At 59.2% G+C, this 27,912-nt stretch overlaps 10 protein-coding genes and 1 non-coding gene across 11 annotated transcripts; 5 read left to right on the top strand and 6 right to left on the bottom strand.

Annotated features, from left to right (window-relative positions):
* Positions 1–2,816: 2,816 nt before the first annotated feature.
* A1Q1_06477 (pria protein precursor) lies at positions 2,817–3,533 on the bottom strand (the record flags this gene model as incomplete). Its single annotated transcript, XM_014321591.1, has 2 exons — positions 2,817–2,973; positions 3,070–3,533. The coding sequence occupies 2 exons, from the start codon at positions 3,531–3,533 to the stop codon at positions 2,817–2,819; spliced, it is 621 nt and encodes a 206-aa protein (XP_014177066.1).
* Positions 3,534–8,635: 5,102 nt separating this feature from the next.
* A1Q1_06478 (uncharacterized protein) lies at positions 8,636–9,975 on the bottom strand (the record flags this gene model as incomplete). Its single annotated transcript, XM_014321592.1, has 3 exons — positions 8,636–9,416; positions 9,524–9,627; positions 9,763–9,975. 3 exons carry the CDS (start codon positions 9,973–9,975, stop codon positions 8,636–8,638), a joined length of 1,098 nt encoding a protein of 365 aa, XP_014177067.1.
* Positions 9,976–10,458: 483 nt separating this feature from the next.
* On the top strand, positions 10,459–11,429 carry A1Q1_06479 (uncharacterized protein; the record flags this gene model as incomplete). Its single annotated transcript, XM_014321593.1, has 4 exons — positions 10,459–10,501; positions 10,695–10,772; positions 10,832–11,068; positions 11,131–11,429. 4 exons carry the CDS (start codon positions 10,459–10,461, stop codon positions 11,427–11,429), a joined length of 657 nt encoding a protein of 218 aa, XP_014177068.1.
* Positions 11,430–11,605: 176 nt separating this feature from the next.
* Positions 11,606–12,928, bottom strand: A1Q1_06480 (uncharacterized protein; the record flags this gene model as incomplete). The annotated part of the gene is made up of 2 exons (XM_014321594.1): positions 11,606–12,315; positions 12,379–12,928. 2 exons carry the CDS (start codon positions 12,926–12,928, stop codon positions 11,606–11,608), a joined length of 1,260 nt encoding a protein of 419 aa, XP_014177069.1.
* A 345-nt stretch (positions 12,929–13,273) lies between these two features.
* Positions 13,274–13,967, top strand: A1Q1_06481 (uncharacterized protein; the record flags this gene model as incomplete). Its single annotated transcript, XM_014321595.1, has 2 exons — positions 13,274–13,402; positions 13,791–13,967. 2 exons carry the CDS (start codon positions 13,274–13,276, stop codon positions 13,965–13,967), a joined length of 306 nt encoding a protein of 101 aa, XP_014177070.1.
* A 187-nt stretch (positions 13,968–14,154) lies between these two features.
* On the bottom strand, positions 14,155–15,406 carry A1Q1_06482 (uncharacterized protein; the record flags this gene model as incomplete). Its single annotated transcript, XM_014321596.1, has 2 exons — positions 14,155–14,672; positions 14,818–15,406. The coding sequence occupies 2 exons, from the start codon at positions 15,404–15,406 to the stop codon at positions 14,155–14,157; spliced, it is 1,107 nt and encodes a 368-aa protein (XP_014177071.1).
* A 1,603-nt stretch (positions 15,407–17,009) lies between these two features.
* On the bottom strand, positions 17,010–17,609 carry A1Q1_06483 (uncharacterized protein; the record flags this gene model as incomplete). Its single annotated transcript, XM_014321597.1, has 1 exon — positions 17,010–17,609. One exon carries the CDS (start codon positions 17,607–17,609, stop codon positions 17,010–17,012), a length of 600 nt encoding a protein of 199 aa, XP_014177072.1.
* A 623-nt stretch (positions 17,610–18,232) lies between these two features.
* On the top strand, positions 18,233–19,294 carry A1Q1_06484 (uncharacterized protein; the record flags this gene model as incomplete). The annotated part of the gene is made up of 1 exon (XM_014321598.1): positions 18,233–19,294. The coding sequence occupies one exon, from the start codon at positions 18,233–18,235 to the stop codon at positions 19,292–19,294; it is 1,062 nt and encodes a 353-aa protein (XP_014177073.1).
* A 275-nt stretch (positions 19,295–19,569) lies between these two features.
* On the top strand, positions 19,570–20,802 carry A1Q1_06485 (uncharacterized protein; the record flags this gene model as incomplete). The annotated part of the gene is made up of 1 exon (XM_014321599.1): positions 19,570–20,802. The coding sequence occupies one exon, from the start codon at positions 19,570–19,572 to the stop codon at positions 20,800–20,802; it is 1,233 nt and encodes a 410-aa protein (XP_014177074.1).
* An 85-nt stretch (positions 20,803–20,887) lies between these two features.
* A1Q1_t444 lies at positions 20,888–21,008 on the top strand. The gene has a single exon. It is a non-coding gene; the product is annotated as a tRNA-Pro (tRNA).
* A 648-nt stretch (positions 21,009–21,656) lies between these two features.
* On the bottom strand, positions 21,657–27,551 carry A1Q1_06486 (uncharacterized protein; the record flags this gene model as incomplete). The annotated part of the gene is made up of 6 exons (XM_014321600.1): positions 21,657–21,984; positions 22,089–22,902; positions 23,132–23,922; positions 24,546–26,048; positions 26,574–27,009; positions 27,323–27,551. The coding sequence occupies 6 exons, from the start codon at positions 27,549–27,551 to the stop codon at positions 21,657–21,659; spliced, it is 4,101 nt and encodes a 1,366-aa protein (XP_014177075.1).
* Positions 27,552–27,912: the final 361 nt, after the last annotated feature.

Genomic DNA, 27,912 nt, shown 5'->3' on the forward strand with positions numbered 1-27,912 from the left:
ATGCTCCCACTGAAGCATGAAGCAGGAACAGGCACGCCGAGCATAGCCGACCAAACCCCGACCGGCACCCGGCGAGCAGAGCCAAGACCTTGACCCCGCCTCGATATCAGGACCCGACCGGATGAAAAAGTGGAGGTACGGGCCCTGGTCGGTTCGTCGGCTTCTCGGATTATTGGGGCACCAAGCCAACCCCAGGTACGCAACAAGGCGTGCTTGACGCTTGCAGACACGTTTCGCTTGCGACCAACGACAAGAGGGCGCGTCTCGCTTAGGTCGTCTCTCATGCACAGCTTCTTTTTTCGCGACGCAGAGGTTGACCGACGCCGAGCAAGCAGTGCCGAGAGAGCACGGACCACAGGGTGGTGGGCGGTGGAGGAGAAAAGTGGAGGGCCCGGAGGAAGCCGCCAGAGATGTACTCACCTTGCGCTCAAGACATTCGAGCTTGTACTCGACCTGATGCCGAGTACGGTTACCCAGCTTCTTACGTGTATACGTCGTGATCACGGCGTGTGCGTAGCCGGGCTCGACGAGGGCGCGGGGCGTGCCCAGAGCGCGAGTCACTTGGCTCGAGCGTGTTACGGGGCCAAGGTTCTGACGTACCAAGCGCAGGGAGCAAGTGCAGCGCAGGGAAGCGAGTTGGGAGCAAACCGTGAGACATGACGAGCGTGACAGAGGACACGAGGCAGAGTGCAGGTTGCAGCGAGGCGAGTGCGAGGCAAGGGTCGAAAGGGCAAGGGGTGCGTGAGGAAGGCGCGGTTGAGGTGAGGAGAGGGCGAAGCCAGGGAGTGCAGCGCACGGTTCCCAGATCGACGTAGACAGCGGTGTTGAGATCGTCGTCATGTTGGGTGAGGGCGTAGCGACCACATTCGATAGAGCAGACGACGAATTTGGGCGCAATGATGGGAAGGGAAGACGTCAGCATTTGTGTAACGGCGCAACAAGCACTACTCACAATGACACCAGCAGGCTGTTGTTGCGCCTGCATTGCGCTCTCCAGCTCGAGCCGCTGCTGCGACAGCACGTCGACCTCGGGCGGGTAGTACGGTGGCGGGGCGGTCATGCTGTCGCTGTCGCTTCGCGAGAGTCGGCGGAGGTGGTGTTTGAATGAGAGCGTCGTCGTGGTTGATCGTTGATCTTGAAGAAAAAGAATGATAACAGTGTGTTTGTGGAGAAATCAAGAGAGTCGCAAGGTTGCAAGATCGGGGAAGGCGGCTCAAGGAAGGCGATATGCGGTGAATTGTCAGACAATGCAAGATGCGAAGTGGGGGTCGGGGAGGCGTGTAGGCGTCGAGGCGTCGAGGTGGTGGGGGTGTGGGCGTTCAAGAAGCAAAGGAGAGGAGCGGACTCCACCGCATCGAGTTTCTTCTTATCGTTCCAGCAAGTCTGGTGCGGTGGCGAGTGCGCGATTTGGCGACCTAGCGGGCGACGATATAAGAGTCTAATGATAGACTCTCCAAGATCTTGACGACCAACGTCGCTAGATGTCGGGACGATACGAATGTCCGTTGTTCTCAGATCGGTTCCGGTTTCTATGTCGGAAAGAAGCCAAGCCCCGATGTGCCAGCCAAGGTGAGAAGTGGGGAGGGCTCGGAATGTTTACGCGAGACGCGGCCAACTTGACTCCGAGGAACCTTCCGAGTGCTATCCCTGTCTACTCTTCAGCTGCTGTCGTTTGCGTAGACTGCGGTGCTGATTCTGCCTGTGGTGAGGTGTACGAGTTGTTGTTGTGCGAGTGTTCCGGATGAGTTAGGGAGCAGTGCTGAGAATAGACAGACTAGAATGCAGCTCATGTCGGGCGACTTGGAGCAGATTCCTTGTCAGCTGGGGAGCTGACGGGATCTGTGTGACACGGCTCGATCAACTTAACTCATCTCTGACGTGTTGCAACGCGACTGCAGAACCGCAGAACTCGTATGTCGACGTGCGGGCACGGCCCCGTACTGCTCTGCTGCTCTGCTGCAGCGCTGCTGCTGTCTCGCGGCAGTCGGGCAGTGTTCGGGCAGTCGGACCCAGCAGTGTATCTGACACCACCCGCACCCCCCCTTTTTCTTATCTGACATCCCATCAATTCCGACTAATCTTTGCGTCATAGCCAGTCATAGTCCGCAGTCTCTGCGCAACTGCTCCCTCAATTTGTCACCGAGGTCTGTGGATTCACGCACCCACGCACCCACGTCGCCGCCGTTGCCACCCTCCGAACAATGCTGCTTCGCAACGCTGCGCCCGGGGACCTGATCCCCACTCCGTGTCGTGGGATCTCCACTGGTATCCACCGGCCCTGGCGGGTATGCCTGCTTTTACCGGTGGTCAATGTCGGAGTACAGGGCAGTGGCACTCCTCGACACCGCGGCAGACCCGATCGATGCACCACTGGTCTGGAACGCGGCCTGTGGAGCTGTTGACCTTCTAGAATACTTTGTTCATCGTTGTGTTGCATAATACTGGCAGTAGCTGTACGAATGCACGCACTGCACTTTCTATCTGTATAAGTCTACAAGGCTAGGGTTGGATGGGCATTACTGGCCTATGGGCTGCGTGCCGCTCCCTCTCGCTTCGCTGGAGAGGGGAGGCTGGTATCGCTCTATCATGATATTGTCTAGATTAGGGAACGGAACGATGCTTCGGTGATCGTCGCTCCGGGGCCATAAGATGCGGGCTCTACTGGCTGATGTGCGAACTGCGCACGTCGCCTGCTTGCGTTGGATGTGATTGTGGTTGGGAATAGGCGTGGGTGCAGGTGACTGTTACAATGTTTGCGATTAACCTTCGTGATAGGAGTTGTCTATAGTTGGGGTCGTTGAGGGAGGTCGAGGTGACTATCGCCGCCGGCGAAGGGGCTGCTGGGCAGACCCTCCGGCGACACACGCGTCGCGATCGGCACTGACGTTGTACCCCGGAGCGCACGCGAGAACAACGCATCGCCCCTGCTCGCAAGACGCCGTCTTGACGTTCTCAATGGTAGAGCAGTCCTGTCTGATGAGGTCAGCATGATTCACTTTTGCGGCATGTGAGGGCGCCCAGCGGCGCACGCTTGCACATCGTGTCCGTGCGATGGTCAATATCACTCACCCCTTGCCGAGTGCGCGGCAGCCTCCGCACTGCTCGAGCTCGGTCTGCAGATCGACACACTCGAATCCCACTCTGAACCAGTCGGCGACCGAGTTCAGCTGCGTCTTGAGCACAGTCGGGTCCGCGTCGTTCACGGGACATGCGACTGATCCACCGGGGCACAGGAACGACGAGTAGTCCTTCTTGCCCGCTGCCGGCGCCTGAACCTTTGCGCGCTTGCGCTGGCCCATTCGCTTGGAAGCTTGCGGTGCGCGAGCCTGCACCTTGGTCGCCTTCTTGCCCTTCGCGGCAGAGCGCTTTTGCGCGGCGGCCGCCGCCTGCTGCAGTCGTGTTCCTGTGGCGGCCTTGGTCGCGGCGCCGCGCGTACGCTTTGGTCGGGATAGTCCGCCGTCGGCGGCGGGCATCGCCAGGACTGTCGTCGCGAGGAGCACGAAGAAGAGGAGGACTAATCGTCGCGGGATCATGGTGGAAGGGTGAAGGGGCGAAGTCAACAGCGGGGCTGAGGATTATAAGAGCGGGCCGGTGTTGACGTCGGACGAAACTGCGCCAAGGATCGAGGAAAGAGCGTCGATGCTGTGGTGGCTGATAAGGGGTGAGAAGGAGGCGAGGGAGGCAGTGAGGTGAGGATCAGAGCGGATCGATCTTAGAAGTACGCCGACAGAAGATGGGAGTATGCGCGAGTCGTAAACGTCGAACGTGGAGGTGCGGGCGTGCGATGAGTAGGGAGTGACAAAACTGTGCGAAGAGATCGAGGTGAAGAACGAGTGTGTGTCGACTTGTGTGTGTGTCAAAGATATGGCGACGTCGAGGGTTGCCTGTTTGCTGCAGATTAACACTTCGAGCTAGCGAGTGTCCTGTGGCTTGCGGAGTGTGTAAGTGAGACTCCTGCCGCCGCTGCGAGATTCGAGAAATCGAGAAATCGAGGATCGAAGATTGAGGGATCGAGGATTATTGAGGAACGAGACAGGCTGTACTCTGTACCGCGCTGCACGATGTGTGGTCCGCCGAGGTGGGCCCGTGAGGTGTGCCGGACGTGGCTTGACGAAGACCTGAGAACGACTCTGCGCCCTTGAATAGACCAAGAGCGACGGTGAGATTGATGACAGGCTGATGCGATTGAGAATGTGTGTGAGGGAATGAACCAAGGCCACCTGGGGTGCCCGGCTGACGCGAGCTAAAAGGTTTTAAGGGAGTGACTAAGGAGAGGAAGGATGATGAGAGTTGACAATCGTGAGCGGTTGCCGCAGAGCTGTCGTCTCGTCGGCAGGACTGGCGAGGTTGCAGATTGTTCAGCAATCAAGGCACTGGAGCGGCAGCGGGTACGAGGCTCCAGGTGGTGCAGGAGCACTGGAATTTTGAGGTTTATGATTTCTTATCGTGGCGTTTAGATGGCGTCAACGGCGCCAATCGTGAGCAACGACGTACGGCACGGTCTCAGAGGACCTGCCTTCCAGCCGCCGGCGCTTGTGACCGTGTGTGTTGCATGCTGTCAGCCAGGGGGGTCTAGGGAGCCAGCCAGGGATGCCGTAAAATACCTGGTGAGCTTATAATTCACTTTGGCTTGGAAGCCATCTGCCCTGCATCCCTGACGAGCACGTTTGCCTGTTCTATGCCCTGCTGCTCCCACCCCGCCGGCAGCTGGCGGCATGCGGACTCACCCACCGCTCGGCGAAATGCCCAACCACCCCCCGACGAATCCGACGTCCGCTCGGTGCCCACTCCGGAGCGTCTTTCCTGGGCTGCTCCAGCGTACTTCCAGGTTGAGCCGCTAGCGGCATCGCTCAGTCTCTCGCTAGTCGCGATCATTCTCTGGAAATGATTCACCGTCCCTTGCAATCAACAAACCTCCGCTCCCAAGCCCTCAAAGTTGACCTGTGTCCAGCCTACTAGTGACAGTGGGCTTCATGCTACCATGTGAGCGCGCCGCGCCGCCTAAGCCGGCCAAGATCCTCGCTCCGCGATCCTCATGCTGCCAACGCCGCTAGCCATATCCAGCTCTGCTCCGCTGGTCCTCACCTCGCATTCCTTCCAGGAGGCAGTCAGGATTCCAGGCGTTCTCTTGACTGCGGAGCGCTGAGTCTATCGATGATCCTTTCACCAGCGTGGATGCATTCAAGTCGTGACTGACATGCAAACTCGTCGCTCACGATTGAGGTTAGCTTTGCTTGGAGTGAGACAAGCTTCACACTAGGCACCGCCGAGAGTGAAATCGGCGGCCTTTGGAATCGATGGCCAGCAAGCACACACTCCCGCTGCTCCGTTGACCGCTGACCGCTCACGTCGCAATCAAGGTTGTCTCCAAGCATGGCACGGTTACGGGCCACGACGCGTACCCAGCCTACACGCCCCATCGCCGCGTCGCATTATGAGAACGCGGCATGGACGGCAACACCTTGCTTCCGAACTCCAGGAGGGGTAGATGACGCTCGGGGAGACGAGGCGAGAGGGGTAATAACATAATATCGTTTGATCTAGTGACCACGATCAGTGGCACCGCCAGCGGTCTCATGAACAGGTACCGGCGGCCGGCAGCAGGCTGCTCGCTGGCTGCATGAGCTTCTCGTATCCCGTCTCTAGAGTGCTGCAACGTCATCTGACTACTGAGAAGCTCAGTGGGCCACCTCAGTCCAGAGGCACTGGTTTGCGGCCCAATATCTCGGCCTAGGATCCCAGAGGACACAGACCACCTTTACAAGGCTGAGAACGCATTGGCTTGCAGCGGCTTGGAGTTGTTCGGCTCTACTTCAACAGCTTGGCATGGCATATGCCGTGCCGCACGATCTGTCCTGTATTGCGCAGTCAACTGGATAAGCATGAAAGATAAACAAGCTTGTGGGTTTGCGTCTCCGCTGTCTCAAGCAGGGGGGTTAGGCTGGATGTGCAAGACAGAGCGATGAGCTCAGCCCTGCATCCACCTGACGAGGGTCTGTACGGTGCGACATGTCGTGGGATTCCAGGAGGAATACCTTGCGAGCTCCTGGCACATCGAGCACCGCGTGCCAGACCCGAAAACCTTCGGCCGTTTAAGCGACTCGATTCCTGACACCATTGTAGGGCAGTCAGACCCATTCCTGAGTGGACCTGAGGAACGTCCGGGTCTGCCGGTGGTATGCCATGCAGTGTCTCGCTGCTGATAGGGTGAGTCACTCGCACGCTTCCAGCCCATCGACGCAGCACACGCCAGCCTCGAGGACAGCTGCGAGGGTGCACCGGGTCCTGCAGGAATCTGTGCAGGATTTGCGTCTGTGGCTGCTGATGAAACTCTATTAATCGGCCCTAGCCTGCCCTGCAAGAGATGCTCCTGCCTTAGCGTCGATGACAGCATAGTTGAATGAGATACATTGAATGATGCGCAGTCGGTGGCCTCCGCCTCCCCAAGGCTCCGCCAGGCTCCCCCGTCGCTACGCAGGCGTTAGCATCCGAGGGCCGCCTGGACGCAACTGGGCAAATAAGAGGCCCTCTCATCTTTCTTTGCCGTAGCGTCGTTGATTGAATTACAGCATTCTTTCGAGAACCCGACAGCACCACCCCTCGGTGCTGTGCTCTCTGCCTCTCTCCACTGGCGTCAGAAGCCGCTGCATTCCGTAAGAGGAGTGAGACAAGAGGCCAGAATGTACAGGTTGCTTAGGACCGCCGAAGATCGCATCTCCTCTGGAGTTGCAGCGGTCGCCGAAGTAGGGTGGCTGTCGATCTCCTAGCTCCGTCGCTGCGCAACGCCGTCACGCTCTCGCTCGGGCTATGAGCTCCCGCTCTGACTGGTGCTTCCGAAGCACCGAGTAACTCTAACGATGCCGTCAATGCTATGGCACCTGCAAAGTGCACGTTTGCGTCCGATGCTGCGGAGTGAGTGATGAGCGAATGAGGCGGCTCGGTCCAGACGCATCTAGCGCGGCTCTATCCTCCGCGCAGCTATGCACAGTCGCTTCGGGGTACCTCCCGCCCGTCCAGCAGTGACGGTGTGCCCAAAATGTGGCTCCGGGAAGAATACTGCGCACCGGGTTCCTCGTCCCGTACTGAAATGAGTGAGTTGGGTGACATGTCTGTGGATGAGGTATCTGTCCGATAGTGAAGTGAACCTCAAGTGCACAAGATTCGCAGATGTTCATGATCAATGGTAGCTGACATACGCACGTCAGTTTCAGGATCGACAAACATGGAATTGTGCCGATGGACGAGCGGAGGGTTCGTTCGAATTGATCGGCTTTGCGATCCAAGAGAGACACGATGCCAGCTGTTGTGCTGCGTATGCAGACGTCGTACGCTTCTGCAGATGCCGGTTCTCCCACATGCCAACTTTGTCCATGTTTGCATTACCTTCGGTGCGTCGGGAACAGCTGTCGGATGTGAGTGCGACGCGCACTGTAAAGCACCCACCTCTTCCGGGTCTTGAGGAGGCTCATCGTGCCGCCGGCGGACGCTGGACATCCGCCTCCGGATGGAGCGTCCGCCAACAGTAGTGGGTGCAGTGGGTTTGAGGGCCAAGTGAGGACCTCAAAGTCAATCCGCGCCTGGTACCACTAGCACAGCTGTTAGCACTGGGTAGCGTGTTACAGTCTCCTGCATAACCGAGGTGATCAGCAGTCCAGCAATTCCCAGAACATGCAGAGTGCCTACAGGCGGAAGAAGCGGTATCGAGTTGCGGGTCAGGGGTGGTTGTTTCCGTGCGCGTTTCCAGCTGGCGACGCTGCCTTAAGGTGCTTCTGGCGGCTCCGAAACGAGCTCGTGCTTCTCGGCATCGGTTTCTGGCTCATACCTTGCCTCCTTTGGCGTCTTTGGTTCTCAGCCAAACGCTCAAACACCCCCGAACATGAGCTTAACGTGAGCTCGGGCGCGATGATCTGGCCGTTCGGGACGCACATCAAACATGGGCATTACCCATGAGCAGGCACCGGCACTGGTTCTGATCGAGCAAACGTGCCTACTGTGGACGTGCCGCGGGACGTCGGTCCGGACACAATTGTCCACCTTGCAGGGGCTGCTCCTGATAACGAGCTCAGCTCGTTCCAGCCTGAATTCCAGTACCTCAACAAGGTTGAGAAGGTCACAACATGGTGTGACGGCAACTGAAGCCCGATGAGCGACAGCGTGCCACGCCTTACGTCTTTGTCGTCGATAAGCATGGCTGAAACGAGCTCCCGTAATGCGATCGCAGCCAGGCAGAAGAAGTTTCCTCTCACAAACGGCGTCACATTGAGTCAAAGATTTATTGGGCAGGCTGGAGCTTTCCGCAACTTTAGGTTTTGAAATCGTACTTGGAGCACGATCACCGACCAATGCAGCCTAACTGACTCGCCCGCTCCCGCTCGATGCCCATTCGCTCGTGCTTGCGCTCGGCCCCAACTCACCGCACGGCTCGAAGCTACAGCTCGTTCAGTTGGGTTCGGAAGTGCTTGCTGAGCTGCTCTGGGACGGTCCACAAAACGGAGGTCGCGCTCTTGCAAGGGACGAAGTGAAAAACTTGCGGCTATGGTTGCCTGTCATGACATCAAACTGCAGACCATCTAAGCCTTATTATTGAGCACGAGCATCGTTCGGCCGATGGCAGAGCCCGACAGACTTCCCAGAGCTACTCTCGTGGAACAGAGTCACTCACAGCACCTGAACCGGACAGAGGATGCGGCGGCCGGGGTGGCAAGCCCGCCGCGTCGTATCGAGATATGTTGGAGCCAGTCGGGCCGTTCCAAGCTACTTCCGCTGCATGGTTGCTGATGGGGAAGGCGAGTTCGCCATCCCTGTTCCCTCTGTACCCAGTCCTCGGCGAGCCATCGTAACCGGCCGGTGCACGATATGTGGCGTTCCCAGCGGGCCGGTCGCCTTGATACCCACCTCGGGAGTAGGCTACACGGCCTCTGTCAACCGCGGGGCCGCCTCGGTAACCACCTCTTGGCGCTGGCTGGTATCCTCGTCCTCCAAAACCGCCCAAGCCGCCTCTGGATGCTGGCGGTACGTCTCTTGGCCCGGAGAATGTGCCCCTGTATCCTCCTCGTCCTCCTCCTCTGATCTCCCCATGTCCTCTGTATTCACCACCATACCCGCCACGGCGAGGCTTTTGCCCCGTCGTACCTTCCCTCTCCAGCTTCTCCAGCGTGTTCACCAACCTCTCCTTCGTCCAGTCGCCCTCACTGTCAACGAAAAGCACGCGCTGGAAACCCTCGTAAGTTTGCGGATAGACCAGCTCGCGCCTCATGCGACCAAGAACTTTCAACGCTGTCTCCGAGTCTTTAAGCGTCGGGTGATCTGTCCGGTCCAGCAGGCGTTGTCGTAGGATGTCGAACGGTGCTTTCAAGACGATCGAAAGTGGCCGTGCTCCAGTTTGCTGCGCGATAGCCAGGAAGTGGCCGCGCTGTCTGTAAAATCAGCCACGATACTCATCATATCATCGTGGGAAATTTGTTGCGCGAAAATGAAAGCTCATGTTGGTGGAGGTCGGTGGGGACAGGAGGAATGCACTCACGTAGGATCGAAATTGACTCTGTCCACGATTACATTTTGCCCGGCGAGGAGTGCAGCCCGCACCGATGCCTCAACTTCTTGTCGCCGACCGGAGGCGGACTCGTCCTGCGAGCATCGCACCCATCCCGGACACGCCGCCACAAGCGCGTTGCCGAATGTGGTCTTCCCCGAACCTGGCAAACCGACGAGAACGAGAAGAATGGGCTGCGGTCAGCGTGCGGCTCATCATCTCTAGCCTACATGCCCTTGAGAGCCGAGCGGAAGTGCTGGCGTAGACGTCGTCGTAGCTGCGGGTGATGCTGGACAGGCTGGGGAAGGCACAAGCGGCGCTGATACTGAGCTGGCAGAGAGTGTCGCAGCGCGAGCGTCGTCGGGCGGAGCTGTCGATATTTCTAACGGAGGCAGGTGAGCCCCATTCTCGGCAGTCGCACTCGCAGGCGCCGGGTCAGCCATGGCTGTCAGTGAAACCGATTGTTCTATGCTAGATGAGTAGCTCGTCGACGGTGCCGATGTGCGAAGATGCAGCGACGGTGAGGAAGGCGTCGGTGGAGGCCGGATGCAATTGTTGTTGTTTCGGGTGGAGGGGCTTTTGCTGGTGGAGGGAGTGACGCATTGACGCACGGGCCGGGCACCTGGTGCGGCGTGGGCTGCGTGCGCCATAAGCTCCGGCGTAGCGTAGCGTCACGACTCTGCGTTCACTCCTTATCCAAGCCAGCTGCTCCATGCTTCTTTCTTCTCCTTATCTCTAGTCTTGACATTTGCCGCCCACCGACACCACGGCCGCACCGCCCACGACACGCACGCAGGGACGCTACAGACTCTAGACCGCCTCCCGGCGCCGAACTCGCCACCGCAATTCAACCGACCGAAACCGAGACTGCTCGGGCTACCTTACAGGCGAAGAGCCGACAAAGACTGCAGTAGTTTATCTGAGCAATGGACTGGGACGATGGAGGCACAGAGCTTGTTGAGGCGTATGGTGAGCTAAGAGCTTCAACTGTTTAGCTGACGGCAGACTACCTCTTCAAGTTCATCGTAGTCGGTGGGTTGCGATGCGCTCCTGTGAGCTGACGACAGGCGAGGCTGGCACTGGGAAGTCATGTCTCTTATACCAGTGCATTCACGAGCGATGTAAGCCAAATGAGTGAGCGTTTCAGCTAACATCAGTTAAGGAGGGCAGCGCACACACGATCGGCGTGGAGTTCTCCTCACGAACGCTGCGAATAGGCGACAAGAGCGTGAAGCTGCAGGTGAGCTGCACTCGGGCTATCTCCACGATATGAAGCTAACACGCAGCTTTGGGACACAGCAGGACAGGAGCGCTTCCGCTCAGTCACGCGGAGTTACTATCGAGGTGCGGCGGGCGCTATCCTCGTCTACGACATCACCAGCCGATCAACATTCGAGGGCCTGACAAAGTGGCTGGAGGACATTCGTGCACTTGCGAGCGACCACATCGAAATTGTCCTGGTGGGCAACAAGCTGGATCTCGCCGAGGACCTCGAGGTCGAGACGGAAGAGGGCGAGCGGTTCGCGAGGGATAACAGTGAGTGTACATTGAAGCGAGCTGGGAGCCGTGTTCGGACAGCCTATCGATGCACGCTGCAGCCCGCTTCAAGCTGAACGGTAGCGATACCAAGCTGACACCAGACCTGACCTTCATCGAGACCTCGTCTCTGACGGGTGAGAACGCCGCGCTTCCTTTCCACCTCGCTGCGCGCTCCATATTAGCGGGCATCGACCAGGGCAACCTAGACCCCGACTCAGCAGGCAGCGGCATCTCGTACGGCGAGCGCCAACTCCGCGCCGTGGCCGACACAAACACGCCGCGCATCTTCCGCCGCAGAAGACGGGATTCTATCAGCATCCGCGAGTTTGTCGGCGCGAAGGACAAGTGTGCGTGTTAGCGAGCTCCGCAGCTAGACAGGCGCCACCTGGTCGCTGCGAGACGATCGAGCCCGTCTCCGGCGCAGCCTCGAGCGCGCGCCGACGTTCGCCCACCAACCAGAATAGAGTAGTGCCACCGATACCGATACCCATAGCCTATAGTCCCATAGTTCATACATAGTCCGATCTAGTTGTATCACTCGACCGTCTTGACTGTCTCCGCAGCTGGAGTTTTGCGTGGCCGGCCGCGCGGACGCTTAGGCAGCACGGCCGCCGTAGGCGATGTCGGTGGCGGAGGGGGCGCTAAAATACCATCTGGCTCGCTCTCACTCCCCGCTGAAAGTGAGCGTGTCCATGGCCGTCTAGAAGCGCTCTTCTCCTCACTGGGAGGCGTGGGCGTCTTTCTCGGTCGACCCCGGGGCTTTGGCGTCGACGCCGTCGAGGTGGAAACAGACCGGCTTCCCTCCGGAACCGACTCGAGAGATGGGGCAGACTTCCGTGGTCGTCCCTCTGCCCGTTTCCCATCCACTGCCTCGCCGACCTTCGGCATTTCCACCGAGCTGGGACCATACCGCCCCATCCGCGAGCCGGCGTACCATACCCCAACGCCAGGGGTGGATCCTCTCAACTCCCTTCGCAGCTCGAGCCCGTGCATGGTCAGGAACCGGCCAAAGGCGGGATTGTACGTCGCCCCGAGGACTGGTATCGGCTCATCCCCCTGTGTTTCGGAAGCAGGCAGCTCTGATATCGTGGCGGAGGATAATGGGGAGGAAGAGATGGTGGTCGAGAGAGACGAGTCATAGTCGAATGGCAGGTGGACGAGCATAATCGCTGACTGGGCGCGGAGGGCGGCAATGTGCGCCTGCTGCGAGAAGCCAGACTTTGAGACGAGAATACCGAGCGTGTCTGCCGGATCTGTCGTTAGCTATGCTCCGACTCCCTAGCTGTCTCATGCGAAGAGAAACTCACCTCGTCCAGCCAACACGCCATCCAGCTCCCTCACAACCGCAGGACCGAGCATGACCTGCGCCGCCTTGCACTGTACCCAGACTGTGGCGGGCCGGATTTTCTTCCGATTCGGCTTGCCCCTTACCGTCAGAGCTGGGGGTTCCACGACGTCGAGACTTGTTCTCGGCGGTGGCGGGGGATGCGGTATCGGTCCTACATCTCCCTCTGTCTCGTCGCTGTCCTCCTCCACGGCTTCAGCTGGCTCGGTCGCCTGCGCCGCGCGCAGCTCTTCCCTCTGCTTCGCCCGCCACGGCATCCGCTTCGGCGGCGGCTTGGGCACCCACCACTCTCCTCTGAGGTCGACGCCGCCGTCGCCCTTACCCCCCACGCGGCGGAGGAGCATGTGCAGTTCGCTGTTCAGGAGCGAGAGCGCGTACTCCTCAAAGGCTGTGCCGACTGCCACGGTCGAGGGGCGGAGGCGGGAGGCATTCGGACGGGTCGTGGAGGGCCCGGCGTGCATCGCCGACGAGACGAGGGTCCGCACGGCGGAGGGTGGTGGTCGTGGGGGCATGGTGGTACCGCTGAGGTCGGAGGTGTGTGCACAGGTCGGCGGCGATGTCCTCCACCTTCCTACTCGGATATCCGGACTTCGTAAGCGGATTGTAGGGGTATCGCTCTTCTAGTCGCCGATCGTCGTCGCCCGCCCGTGTGCTCGCGCGTGTGTTCCCGTGTTGTTGTTTGTGCGTCCACAGACCCCATCGCGTCCCAAAAATCAGGTCGCGCGAATGAACAAGTGGAGGTGTAAGTCCACGGACATCGGTGATCTCCGCCCACGTGCCTCCTACCCAAGACTCGAGCCCTTGGAAACAACAAGAGCAGCCAAGCTCTCAAGAACAACATCACCACCACCAGCACCATGTCTTCGCCTACGCCCAGCTTGCCGAGTACCCCGACCACGGCGGAGCCGCGTGCCCGTCCCCCACCCCTGCCCGCTGTTAAGGGCACTATGGGCGGGATCGAGAGCCCGAGAGTGTACAAGGAGCATGTGAGTAAACCTTCCTTCCCTTCAGCGGCGAGAGGGATCGGGATCGGCGAGCGGCGCCCAGGAGAGTGCAGACCGTGGAGAGGGAAAGGGGAGGCTTTAGAGGGGAAGTGATCGCAGTGAGGCCGAAGGCGTGAAGAGCGGCAAGATTATCGATCTGGGCATGCTGGGCAGGCTTGGCTCGGCATGCGGCATTCCTGCTCCAGCGCCCCAGGCCCATATGCTGTGCCCCTTGACCTCCCTCTTCCTCCGCTGTTCCGTAGAGAGCATCTGCGTTCTCTACTCTGTAATCTCGGAGCTTTTGAAAGCAGGCTACGTAGACCACGTCGCCCGCCTTGTCCACTGTGATCTCTGAGCTAGCTATTCACAGTGACTGAGAGCTGACATCCAGCACAAGATGACGCCCCCCGCCACACCGCTCCTCACCCCCGCCGCGAGCCGGGAACCGACCCCCGCGCCGTCTGTCGCACCCGCCCCCGTCCTCGTCTTCCGCGCCGACCCGCGCATGACGACCACCTTCGCCTCTCTGCCTGACAGCGCCGAGGTTCGCCACCTGTTCAACGTCTAACCTCCCCTGCCTTCCTCAATCAGCATCGCTCTTGCACCAATACGACCAACCCCATCTTCGCCGCCTCGAACCGCACCCGCAACCGCACCTGCACCTGCACATCGCCCACCGCTTGGCACCGGGCTCACGCAGCCGCTTGTAGATAATGTACCGATACAGAACATGACACATGGCATAATCTATCCTCTTAGAGGGCGAACAGGGCAGCGGCGCCGACAAGGGCGGCAGCAACAGAACCGCCGGCGACCTTGAGCGCGGTCGCGGACGACTTGACGCCGTTCGCGTCCTGGGTTCCAACAATGCCAGTCTGGGTCGTTTTGCTGGCGTCGGTGCCGCTCGCGCCAGCGCCGGCGTTCTGGACGTCCTGGGGCGAGGCGTTCTTGCCGTCAATGTTGCCGGTCTCGACCTTGTTCGTGGGCGCGGGGACGCCGTTGAGGCCGGCGACCCACTCGAAGGGCTCGTTGCCGTTCGAGGAGTAGAAGTCGAGCAGGACAAACGTCGGCGCACGCCCGTAGAGCATGTTGCAGTTCGAGACGTGCTTGTCGAGCGAGGCCTTGGAGTTCGTCGTGCCCAGCGAAGCCTTGTCGGGCATCACGCCCAGGCTGCCGAGCGACTTGTCGAGGTAGTGGTTGATCATGAACATTTGCGTCGCCGTGTCGCCGTTCGAGCGGTTGACGGCGCAGCCCCAGTCCGTGTCGACGACGTCTGGACGTTAGCAGTGTTCCGAGATCTACGTTCCGACGCTAGCTGCCGAAGAGAAGCGCGGGGCGCACCGCTTTGCGCTTACGAACTGCCCCGCCTGATCTTCCAGATCTTCCGTCACGACGTCACAAACAGAACAATTACTCACTGTAGGCGTCCTCCCAGATGTTGCCCCACTCGGGGATGATGTAGTCGACCTTGCTCGTGTCGGCCTTGGAGTCCATGAAGACGACGACGTTGGTGCCAGCGTCAATGAGCGAGCCGAGAGTAGGCCACTCGTTGAACGCCGTCGTGGCCTGGGGCGGCTTGTAGGCGCGCTTGTCGAGGCCGGCCTTCTGGAACGCCTGGCCAAACTCGGACGGGTCCGTGAGCTCGGGGTTGGTCACGATGAGGGTCACGACCTCGGAGGGGTTGGCCTCGGCCCAAGTCTGGACCTTGGCGAGATACTCGTCGAGCGGGCCGTCGTCGAGGAAGTTGCACGCCGTGTGGCAGAGGTGGATCGCGCCGTTGTTCTTGTGCGTCTGCAGCTGCAGCACGCGGATGCCGTCCGCGAGCTGGTCCTCGACCGGCTTAGCCTGGTTCGCGAAGAGCGAGTCGCCGACGGCATAGCTGTCGTGCGCACCGAGGTAGGTCACGTTGGCGTACGAGCGCTGGCACAGCTCGGCGTGCCCATTGCACGTGTCGGCCGCGAGGGCGGAGGAGGCAAGAAGCGCCGTCGACAGGAGGGGCGCAAACATGGTGTTGGGTGTGGAGGAAGTGTGAGAGAGTGTGTGAGAGGTGTCAAGCGAGAGTCCGGCGGCTTAAAGCAACAAGCAAAAGGCGAAGCAATAGGGTGGATCCGGCGTGGCTGAGGGCTTGTTCAAGGAATAGTCAAAGCAAGGGCAAGCCGGGAGAGAAGGGGACGTGAAACGACGTCGACGGGGTCTGTCGGAAGGGCGGCAGTGGAAGAGCGGGCGAGTGGTTTAAATTGGAGAGAAAGAGGAGGTCTGGGAGAGCTTGTCGTAAGCGCAGCAGACGCACAAAGAATCGGAGTGGGAAGAATGAAGAGAAGGAGAGTGGGTGATGTAAGTGAGTGTCTGTCTGTACTGGAGAGTGTGGGTGAGTGAGAGTGACAAAGCCTACGTCTACTGTGCAGAGCGTGCAGAGCGTGCAGAGCGTGCAGAGCAGAGCAGACTGATGGTCCAGACAGGATCCAGGATGCACAGGAAGCGACTGGCCTGTGCCCCGCGAACAGGAGACGAGCATCGCCCTGGGCGCCCAATAATTTCCCTGCGCAGCCCGCGTCGCCTGTACGCCTACCGCGCTACCGCGCCTGCCGCCAAGCATCGTCCCAACGCGCAGTCATTCACTTCAGGGACTCGCTGCCCGAATCACCGATTCACTCCACCGGCCTGTCAGGCCTCTGGCTTGCTGTCGCTTCGTCCCCCCTCTGTTCCTCACACCCCAATCTCGTTGCTGCGTACTTGCGTAGACCACTGCTGAGCATACCGAGCGCGCTGAGCATGCTGGGAAACTCAGTCAGCTGCGCGCTGCGACCACCAACAAAGCAATGACGACGATGGCCAAGCCGCGACCTCTTTGTCTGCCCTGCGACTTTGTCCCGCTTGTCTGACGCCTCCTCCAATGCATCCATGATCCATGCGGAAGCATGCACGCCAGCCAAGCTGGGCTAGTCTCGTAGTGTGACACGCCATAGGTCCCTGTTAGCGCCTGTTTCGCCCCGTAGCCTACAGCATCGCGGGCCCCGGACTCGGCTGCCGAGTCCATTTAAGGCGCGCATTCGAGACAAGTCCCGTTGCCTTCTTCCGCTCGCCGAGAACGCCCAGCTCCGCCAGCCCTGGTCCAGCCTGCACACTGAGTAGCCCAGCGAACTTGGATTGTCCAAGCTCAACCCAATGGCTGAAGGCGATCACCACAATGAACACTGCTTGCATGCACTGTTGCAGTGCGGCGGTGCGATCTGTGCATTGATCGTTGCCCACCGAGGCCAAGCGACAGGCGGCGCGCACCGGCTGCGACATCGGTCGATCACGAAACGCGCTGCGCGGGAGGTAACGCGGCGCTAAGGTGAACCGAGCACTCACGTGATGGGCATGCGTGGGGAACGGCTGCTGAGGTTAGTGGCGCTGAGACTTCGGAGAGCGATGTTGTGTGCTTGGTGAGGGCATGCTTGAAAACCTTGACAAACTGACAGCAGGCAATGAAGACTGATCTCGTCGAATTGCAGTCCGGATCCACGGCGGTGCTGCTGATGATCGAAGTCAAGCCATGCGCCGACCGTCAAGGCCTTGGAATCTAGATCCATCAAGGCGCCGCTTTGTACCGCCTCGCTGCTTACATCTACAGGGAGAGCGTGCATGCGCAGATATAGCACAATCCCCGGGTCTGGCTCTGGGCGTAATATGTCGTTCCGCAGATCCGGCAGCGGTAGGGCTTTCTGTTTGGGATCGGCGGATGAGGTGGGCTGGTGCTGTTTGGATGAGGCTCAGACTGTTGCTCTTCAGCATGGTCTCTGTCTTCCTTCTGGGCAGCTTGTTGCGTTTGTGTGAGTTTGGACCGTTGAGACTGGTCTTCCTCCACGGCGCCCTCGACACAGGTCATCTCGTTAACGGTGAGGTTTTCGGGAAGGGCGTCCTCGTCCTTGCGGTGGAGGTCCTTGGAGTGACCCTCATTCGACTCCAGAAGCTCCTGCGAGTTCAGTGTATCCCGGTCCACCCAGATGTCTTCTTCCTCGAGACGTGAGTTGGTGTCGTCCGCATGGTGCCGTGTTTCGGAGCCAGTTTGCGTGGAGGCATTGGAGGGGCTGGGTGTCGAGCCGTCAGGGCTGAGAGAGGTGTACTGGCGGCGGCGGAAGCGCAGGCGCAGGCGTTCTCTCCAGCGTGAAGAGCTTGAGTTGCCGGTAGAGTTGGACGGGCTGGTGGAGTGCGAGCTGGAGGGCATGACGGTATCAGGTCGGTGACATCAGGCTTGACAGGCGTCGGGAGTGTGGCGAGGGCCGGCCTTTGGGAGATGCTGGCGACAAGCGATGCTTGCTGCAGCAGCGATCGGAGAAGGGGAAGAGCAACTGGATACTGGAGGAACGGTGACGTTCGATGCTGGCATCGTGAACGGTGTCGAGACGGCTGCGCAGCTCATTTGTGTGGACGAGGGGCGATCGGGGCGAGTCTGGAACCTCGTAGGGAACAAAGTCCCGTCAGGCGAACGATGCACACGAGAAGTGGAGGACGATGGATACTGAATACTGAACATGACAGATACAGTACTGGACGGTTAGCGGGAGCAGCGGGGTGACGTTGAGTGGGCGCTGTTGACAGCTGCCAACGACCAGGCTCATGGGTTCATGAGGGATATCGAGAGATTTCCAGGACACTCACAACTGATCATCTTCTCGCCTTCCCCCGTTCATCCCCTGCGGCCCTGCGCCCTCACAACGGCTGTCACGGATCACGGGACCACGAGGCCAGGAGGTCAATACGCATCGAGCGTCCGCCTTTTTTGTAAGTTACATTAGTCTAAACTCTCAGAACTGTCTCCGGTGCAGCTTGGCAGCCTCTTCGGCCAACATGCTCGACTGGAAGTACTTTCCTCACATCTTCGACCACATTTACGACTACCTCGACGCCGATGGGATGAATGTCCTTCGGCTTACTTGCACCACTCTCCGACACCGAGTCGAAATCGATCTATGGGAGCACATCACGGTGTCACACGGTATCATGATGTGCACAACCTCGGACCATCACTCTCGAACTGAAGCTCTTGTGTACACAAGGCCGCAGACCTACTCCACCCGCTACGGCTGTCCTCTTCCCCGAGCCTATCAAGATGGCCATCCCCAGATCACCAAGACCGTCAACGTTGTCCATCACCCGGGGAGAGCGGGAAAAGGAGGCATCTCACATTGTGAGGACGACAGACCGGAAGATCACGAGTGGTGCTGCGACAGCGCTTGCCCCACAGCCGACATACTGGAGTGTATCAGCACGGCCATTGGCGCCAGAGTCGCCGTCCAGCTCCTCTATCCCAACACCTATCGATGCTCAGACCTCTCTTTTACTTGCCATTTTGGAGGCTTCCACTCGTGCATCACCGCTTTCCCGCTAAAAGCTCTCATAAATTCCGGTCCAGATTACATGATCGACGTCGCAGCCCCGCAACACATCTTCAAGCTCGCATATCCTCCTCGCGGCCTGGCGACGGCTGGCACTGTCGACTTCATAAAGGAATTGATCTTCAAAATCCATCACATCATCGTGCTTCTATATCCAGAGAGCAGCGACGACTGCGGTAACGAGTCGGCTTGTTATCATCCTTCTGGCGTGAAGCCGTTCGTTGAAGGAATAGTACCATGCGCCACTGAAAGTTTCGTGAACAAAGTGACCTGTGTTGCTATCGAGAGTTGGCCGCCCGACGCTCCACGAGGTCCCCGCCTGTTGACACCTCATACAACCAGTAAGGCTTTCCGGGTCGCGTTGAAGGCGAGCAAGGAGAGCTACCGCGCGACACAACCAGACAAAGTGATCTTTTTCAACAATATCAACGTCATCTCCTGGGAGCAGCTGCGCGAGCAAGTCGGAGAGACGACTTGCTCGCTCTTGGCGAAGGACATCCCGCCTGCGATGTGAGGCTGTGACCGCTGTCTCAGAGCCCAGTATGGCCTAGGTCGAAGGCTTTCATAGTGTATAGTAAAGACACCTGCATGTTGCACTTGAAGGCACTTGCAGCACAATGCATTGTTTCATAGTCTTTCCGTGCTAGCCCTCGGAACCATACTACCAACTGAACGCCTCGGACGCCCCAGTACACGTCAACTGTCCATCGTTCCCCGGTCCTTATTTCACCACTTCACGCTTCCCTCTCTCTCTTCAAGCTCACATCTCAGCCGCCCGTCCTCATCACGATGCTCGACTGGAAGTTCTTCCCACATATCTTCGACAACATTTACGATTATCTCGACGGGCAAGGTCTGGAAGCCATGCGGCTGACATGCTCTTCTCTCCGGGCGAGAGCAGAAACGGATCTCTGGGAACAAGTCATACTGTCACATCGCGTCCTCCATGTCTCCTCCCCTGGCTCTGCCACTCGACCTGAGGCTGTCATTCTCACTCAGACTCAACTGTATTCCTCCCTGTACGACTCTCCTCTTCCGCACGCCTACGCGAATGGCCACAAAGTGACTGAGGTCGTCAACATCACTCATCCGCCCACAACTTTCTGCTTGTATCGCTGCGAAAGATGCGTAGAGGAGTGCGAACACGACGATGCTGAGTGCCCGTTAGCTTGTCATTTGACAGCAGTCATCAACACCATGGGTTTCGAAGTTGTGTTTCAGCTTTTGGATGCGGACACCCACAACTGTCACGATCTCGATTCGGCTCTGGACCGCTTAGGTTGCGAAGCTCTCATCGTCAGCCAAAGACTGCGAACCAGCGACGAACAGAATAAAGCTAATCATCTGTACCGATACCCAATTAACCAGCATATTTTCAAGTTATCGTACGCGTCCAAAGGGGGATACGAAACGCAGCCTGTCGTGACGAACAGCTACACACCTTTCCCTGTGAACGACTTCACCATCGTCCTCCACCCTCGAGAGGAGAACCACACCGAAGGAGTCAGACCACGAGCAGCAACAAACGAGGTAGAGTCCTTCGATCTCAGTTCTTTCCTGGGGAGTCTAGCGGAAGAAGGTAGGCTAAGAGCACCAATTTTCGTCGTCGCCACAGACACCTGGCCCCCGGAGGGTCCCTTGGAGCTCCGGCGACCGACACCGCAGATTTCGGAACCAGCCTTCCAAGCCGCACTTGAAACCTGCACCCGGCGTGGCGAAGGACAGGTTGACAGGATCCAAGTCATCACTTGGCCGGACGCGCGCCTCAAGTTCGGGAACAAGGTTTGCGACCTCCTCATGTCCGAGCCATCACCCCTCCGCCTCTCGCAAGATAACGGTCCTCCATGGGGCTTTGTGAGTGCGCCCGTGGCTCCATTGCTAACTAGCAGTAGCTGTGATGTTGATCAATCCGCACCAGCTCAGCTGGCTCTTCGAACTTACCCACCCGGCCCACCCCTTCTCATCCCCCACCCTCACCATACGGTCTCCCGTACTTTCCATCAACCCGCCGACCCTCCATAACCCTCCCTAACCTCTACAACTCCAACGAACAGCCGTCCGAACATGCTCCCGCAGGCGCGCTCATCCACGTGCCAAGTCTTCGGACGTTCTCGTGGTGTAGTGGTTATCATACTCTCTTAGGGTGATATAACATCTTGAGCTTTGCCTCCAACATCTCTCTGAGAAGCGATTGGGAGTGGCCCCGGGTTCAAATCCCGGCGAGGACCGTTTTTGCGTGTTCTCTGCACCTACACGTTTAGAATCCACCGAATGCATCGTGAAGATGTCAAAGGCGAGATGTTGCAGTAGTGGAGGATTCGTGAGGAGGCCAGGGGGGTGTGGGAGGGCGCACGAAAAGGAGCCTTAGCGCTGTTTCAGAGCTAAGATAAGACAGCACGTGGTTATCACTGTCGTGCCTCGACCAGGCCTCCACATTTCGTGTCCACGCCTGCCCTCCTCACTGTTCGATGCCCATAAAGTGAAGAGAGAAAGAGTATAGCATGCATATCGTCCACGCGTTATGCATACGATTAACGCAGAATAGGAAAGACCAGAAATAGAAGGAGAAAAGGGTAGAAGGAGAAGGGAACGAATCCAGAACTAAAGACTAAACTATATACACAACAGGTTTTGTTTTTCGGACTATGGATTGGGTTGCGATCGTTGATGATTGTGGGGGATGGATGGGATGCACATTTTACACTTCTTACACTTGCACTGCTTCCTCTCTCCTCTGCTCATGCTCCTCATGCTTGAAGCCTCGCTTCCGTGGTGCTGCTGTGGTGCTGCTGTGGTGCTGCTGGATGGTGAAACGAGGTGCCTCGGGCTGGTCGGTTCATTGGCGGTTGGAGGTCAAGTATGGGCCGATGAAAGCTCTACGGCTCCGTCTTGAACTCCGGCGTCGGAATCTCCGTCAGAGGCGAGTCCTCGTCTGCGCCATCGTACATCGTGCTATTGTTCCCCGTCGCATGGGAGTTGAATCCGCCGCCACCGGGCCCACCCGGTCCACCGTTGCCGTTGCCGCCAGGACCACCGCTGCCCTGTGCTCCGAACCCACCGCTGCCGCCGAAGCCCCCGTTGCTCGACGCAAAGCTGCTGTTCATGCTCGAGTTGAGGCTGTTGCCCATGCTGGAGCCGAAGCCGGGGCCAGGTGGACTGAAGTTGCTTCCCTGCGAGCTAAAGCCGGGGCCGGAAGACCCAAAGCTGGATCCAAAGTTGCCGTTGGACGCTGAACGGTAGGGGTTGTTCCAATAGTACCCCTGGGGAGGACCAGAGGGGCCGGCGTACGTCGCCGCCGTTGGGCTCACGGGCGGATAACTGTTGGGAGGGTAAAGCGCGGGCTGCCGTATCCGCCGTAGTAGGGGTACGCCTGTGGCTGGGGCGTGTGGTACTCGCTCGAGTGGGAGTCGGGGTAAGACCTGGCCTGGCTCGAGCTGCTGGCGCCACTTGCTCCGCTGCCGCTCGCGTTGCTTGCGCCACTGAGGTGGGAGGGGTTGGCCGTGCCGCTCGGGGCAGGTGTGTCGTGGTACGCTGCGGGGTACGGCTCGGGCGAGTAGGCCGGGTGCCAGCCGCCGGAGGACATGTACTGCTCATGATTGTAGGAGTAGGGGCTGACGGGCGAGAGGCTGTACCCGTTGGGCGGGTAGTACTGGGGGTTGGGTGGCGTGCGGGGCTCTTCGGGGTTGAGCGCGAGCTCCTGCTTCCTCTTGGCCAGATGAGCCTGGTAGGCTGGCTCATTGATCCAGGGGTGCGGGTCGCGGTCGGGGTCCCACGCGTTTCCGTTCGAGGGGCCGTTGGTGTCGTCGAACGGGCTCAGCTCGCGGTCCGGGCTCTCCTCTCCGCGTCCGAGGGCGAGCGCCTTCGACTTGCCCATGGTGCGGCTCTGCGCCTTGGCCTTGAGCTTGGCTGCCTGCTGGGCTTGAGCGTTTGGCAAAAAGCGCGGTGGAAGCGTCCACGTCGGCGAACCCATCTGGAAGCTGTTCTGGCACCCATCGCGGATCGCCCACTTCCGTGCGCCGCCCGACTGGTCGCCCCAGGGCCGGTTCAGCTTCACGAATGCCTTGCACATGGACGTTTGGTGCCGCACCCCATTGTAGATCTTGGACGGGAACTGGCGGTAATCTGTGTGTCAGCGACGGACTTGATGACGCCACCCCGCGTTGCCCCGCACTGTGTTGCCCCACACCGCTGATGTGTTCGGCCGGCGACAATCAGTGTTGAGTGTGACGAGCTCATGTAGTTGTCTCGCCGCCGATTGTTTGGCGTGTGCGCTAAGACAACAGACACTGATAAGGCGCTTATCAAGCCGGGGCTACAGGCTGCGGATGCCGCATGCGGTGGTAGTACTCACAGACGTAACGAGACTTGATCGACTCGGAGATTTCGGACACCAGCAGTTGGTGCGGCGGGTCGGAAAGGAGGAGAGCCTCGGCGATGAGGGCGGCATAGCATGCGGGCGGACGCTGCGCGACGTCCTCTCCCGGAGCCAGGATCGGCTCAGCCGGACGCTGCACCATCTGTTGGTAGTGATAGGGATGCGGGCCGGTTGGCGTAGTGCTGCCGCTGTTGAACCACCTGGGGAAGTAGCTGGGCGGGTAAGAGGTGCGGCGGATCAGTGCTCCTCCTGATCCCCCGGGTGCTGCTGGAGTCGGCGTGTAGGTTGAATCGGAGTAGGGCGTGAACTGGTCGGATTGTCCGGGCTGCGAGCCAAACTGATACGGCGTGTAGTACGAGTAGGCGCGGGAGGACTCGGATGCCTCTGGTGTGAACGGGTACTGGGGCGTCTGGAGCTGGTGCGACAGCTGCGTCGTGGGGTTTGAAGGGAAGGGCTGGTTGGGCAGCGTCGACGACGGCTCGGATGGAGGCGTAGGTCGTGGCGGGAGATGGGTAGGGGTTGTTGTGTAGTGAGGTGTGTGGTAGGAGGGAGGGATGAAGGATGAGGGTTGAGAGGATGAAGAGGAAGGGGTGTGGATGTGCGCTGACTGAGTGTTGTAAGACGCTGACGGAACGATGGATGAGGCCGCGGTGTTAATGGTGAGTTGCTGATGCGCCGGGTAATATGGCATCTGGCGAGTGGGTGCGGGGGGTGCGGGGGGTGCGGGGGGTGCGGAGGCCTGGGTTGGGTCTCCCTGTCGCGGCAAGCTGGTCTCATCAGCCCTGAGTTTCGTCGAGTGGGATGTGTGGTGAGGAGTTCCGGGGAGGCTTGGGTGCCCCGGAGTCGGTGTCGACGGACGATCAGGTCACTGCCCCCGGGTCGCCCTGCTCGCCCGTTCGCCCGCTCGCCGCACCGTCGCACCCGTGCGCAACGGGTCCTTTCCTCCCTCATTGTCACATTCCTCTTCGGGTCCTTGTCCAGCTGCCATACCACTCTGTTTGATTGGCATCCGACAGCAGATCTCCTCGCACGTCGTTCCATCCCTCCACCCCGGGCCCTCGCCAACATCATGCAAGGGAGGAGAGAGTGCTGATGCAAGCGATAAGGTGACCGTCCGCCGCGAGATGTTGCGATCGGTTCACCGTCGGCATCCAGAATCTGTTGGGCGGAACCAACTCGCCACTGCTGGTGGTGGCGATTCCGCCACTCCAAACGATAACCAGCCCAAAGGCGTCCAGGCCACTCCACACGGGGCGGACGCATTGCAGGCATGCACTCCACACCCTCCGCGCCCCTCGCCGACTTCTCACCGGCTGGTTCCAATCATTTCCCGACGCACGCAGACCTCCATCGCAGACACTCCTCAGACAAGGGATGTAAACACACTCACGAGAAAATCAGATGGCCGTCCTGCTGGCCGTACATCGTCGAGCTTGACCCTGGAGCACCCATGGCGTGAGACCCCTCAGCCCCGATCTCCGCCTTGGGAATGCAATCATCGTCAGTCGAAGATGTGGGTTCGGAAAGTGATACGGTGTGCGGTGTCTCGAGGACTGGCGAGTTGAGGGACGGACTCGATGTCGTATCGGGCAGGTTCATGGTGGTCATCACGTTGGCAATCGTAGCTATTCTGGATGAGGCGACTTGGGCGGCAGATCGGCTTGACTCGGGCTGCGTCTGAGAATTGGAATATGGGTAGGCGGCCGCAGATGCGATGTGTGCACCGTCTGTCGATTGGTCCGTGGTGTTGGCCGTGTTGCGAACGTTGGCTGGGCTTGTGAAACTGTCGACGAGCGGCGTGTTGCACTCTGCCGTATTTACCGGGTCGTGGGTGTGGTGGTGATCGCAAGTGCCGTCGTTGGTCACTCCGAAGGACGGGTGGGCACCGTTTGGTTGGGACAGATTGAGTGAGATGGAAGTGATGGTAGGAGGGATTGGTGGGATGGGGATGGCAGAGGGCGGCCTCAATACGGTTGCCTTTGAGTATCCCGACTCGCTCGTCTGTGTGCGTCGTCCAGTATGATCCGGGATGCCCCCGTTGAACACTCCCCCACCTTGCAGACTACTAGACAGGAAACTCTGGAGATTATCCTGCTGCTGGACTGCTGTGGGAACCGAGTTCGCCAAGTTATGCTCATGTGTGTGGGGCGCACAACCGATGTGCGCAATCTCGCTTGTTGTCCCGTGACCTGGTGGAACTGCCTGGCCCGTCGCTGCGATTGTCGCATCGAGTGCACCTATCACACCTCCTAGCGCTCCCGATCCTGCAGCACTAACGGTTGCGATGCCGCCAGCGGCCGTAGAGGTCCGCGATGGAGGAGGTGGGAAGCCAGGAGCCCCGTGACCTTGCGTGCTGTGTGGTGCGAGGGGCGCAGTTGTGTGCGGGCTTTGAAGGGCGTCGCCATCAACTGCGGCGCCTGCCGGCCAGATTTGGCTGACAAGCGGTCCTCGCCCTGCGGTGTCTGGCGGCGCACGAGGGGGTACAAGAGTGGAAGACGGAGGCAGAGTAGTTTGAGGCTGATATGGTTGGGAAGAAGCAGGGGGCCGTGAGGTGTGCTGGGAGTGGAGGTGTGAACGGTCTGGGAGGGGGGCAGTGGTGTAAAGCGGTGTGTGGAGGGGATTGGACTGCTCCGGCTGCGAGCTATGTATTTGCAGGCTCGCAACCGCTGCCCGAATCGCCTGGTGGTGATGGTGGTCGAGACTGGACAATGCCGGTCCGCTTAATCCCAGCCCTAGCACTTCTCCTCCGATACTTTGACCGCCAGGAGGCGCTCCTTCGCCAGCTCCACCTTCTCGAACCCGACCGCCGTTGCCATTCGAGGGTATTGACTCAATCGGTACCAGGCTAACCTCAAGACACTGAGGCCCCAGAGATTCCATCCTAATACCGAGCCTGCCGAGGTCCAAGAAGCCCGCGACTCGATCGGACGGAAAAGCCCTCACAACGAGAAATTTTGAACGAACAACCCCTTCGAAAGCTGCTGGCAAGCCGGGAAATGTCTAGCTCAGGTCAGAGACTTGCGTACGTGCGCTTCCGATCCAACTGGTGTTATGCGCTGCAGGCAAACAACCAGAAGACAGGGGGGCGTCGGGTCGGCAGATGAGGATGGCCACCGAAGTCCAGAAGCCTGCGAGAATGTCGTTCCGTCGATTTGCCGAATTCACAGAAGTAACGTATCGTATCTCGCGTGCCCCTCGCTACGGCTTATCGGTATGCTGAAGACAGCGAGGAATGTTGATTGAGATCTCTGCGACTTCCTTTAACGGCTGCAGCCGGGCGTAGCAGGCGCTCGCAGATGTAGATGACGGAGGGGCACTGTGATCTAGAGCAATTCTTCAACCACCGAGATGCGGTTCGATGATGCTTGCTGTTGGAATCGATGTGGGAAGATCGATATCGTCGATGATGGGCACTTACGACGGTGAAGTTCTCCTCGATCGACTGAGACTCGGACCGGATGCTGGAAGGATGACAACGTGACCGAGCGAAGGAGGCGATGTGCCGTGCGCAGAAGTATGCCGGGAGAGTTTGATCGAATGACTTAAAGACCTGTTTCGGTGGGAGTCGGTGATGAATGGATAGTGTCCTTCAGAACCAAAGTTGGAATAGCCCTCTGAACGAGCGCCCGACTCAGAGGTCGAAACGAGATCTTGACTGCGCCGTCGATACTGTGAGCGCACAGCAGCAAGAGAAAGCGAGAATTCGGAGCGTAGGATGGGGTGCCGTGGTGAAGCTGTCGCAGGTGGGAATGAATTCGAGTACGATCGTGCGCGCGCGGTGTCTGAGGGTCGAGGCGCGAGGTGCGAGCCGGTGAGAGAAGAGGGGGATAGGCGATAGGGACTGCAACGAAGTGCTGAAGTGGTCGCCGTTCAGTCCACACAGATCGTCGCCGTCTTCAAAGAGACCGTCGATCCGGTCGTGACGGTATGCAGGTCGTATGCGGAACGATGTTGGACGAATGTAGTATGTCGCGAACAGGGATGTACGCGGGGCCGTGTCCACACAGGCTCAGAGTGTGAGCTGAGAGGCTTATGGCAGCAGTGTGCGTGTCTTGTTCCTAGATCAAAGGAATAATGGTTATGTCAAGACGGTCCACCGAGTTACTTGTCCGACTGCATGCCGCACTTCAGCATGGAAAGTGAAACCAGCGACACACCGCCGCTAACTCCTGGAGCTGAGCCCCGGGCCTGCAGCAAGCCCTGGCGTTACTGGCGCATAGAGCTGCAAAGGTGCCGCTGGTAATCTTCGGCTCCTGACCACTGGCTCTTCTGGACTTGATGCGAGGTCGGAAGGGGTTTGTGCATCGGCTGCAAGGGTGGTGCTTTGACGCCACAAGCCTAGCCATGAGGCACCCAGCCCTGTAGAAAGCAAGGTTACGCAGCAGCCGTAAGCCATGATGTGTTATTGAGGAGCGTCCAAGCTCCCCTGGGTACGGTCACTGCCCAGCGTCCTATCGAAAATCCATCCAGAAATCCATTGTATGCCGTTCGCACGCGTTTGGCGGGCCCCCGAGGAGGCCACAGTCCTTGGAGTTGAGCAGGCGTCCTATCTTGAGCTTCGTTCGTAGTCCGTGTGGCCGAAGTCAGGATCCACCCTTGCAGCCCGTGCGGTTGACTGGCCGCTCCAAGCTGGTTTCAAGCGCAAGCGGGCTTCGTTCTGTGGAGATGAGGGGCCAACGGCTAAGATAACCTCACCACCAACCAATGGTGACCCAGCCAGAACCCCGCAACTTTAGGCGCTGAACAGGAGCTCCATC

Source organism: Trichosporon asahii (genome assembly GCF_000293215.1).
Source record: "Trichosporon asahii var. asahii CBS 2479 unplaced genomic scaffold scaffold00075, whole genome shotgun sequence".
NCBI classification, from domain to species: Eukaryota; Fungi; Basidiomycota; class Tremellomycetes; order Trichosporonales; family Trichosporonaceae; genus Trichosporon; species Trichosporon asahii.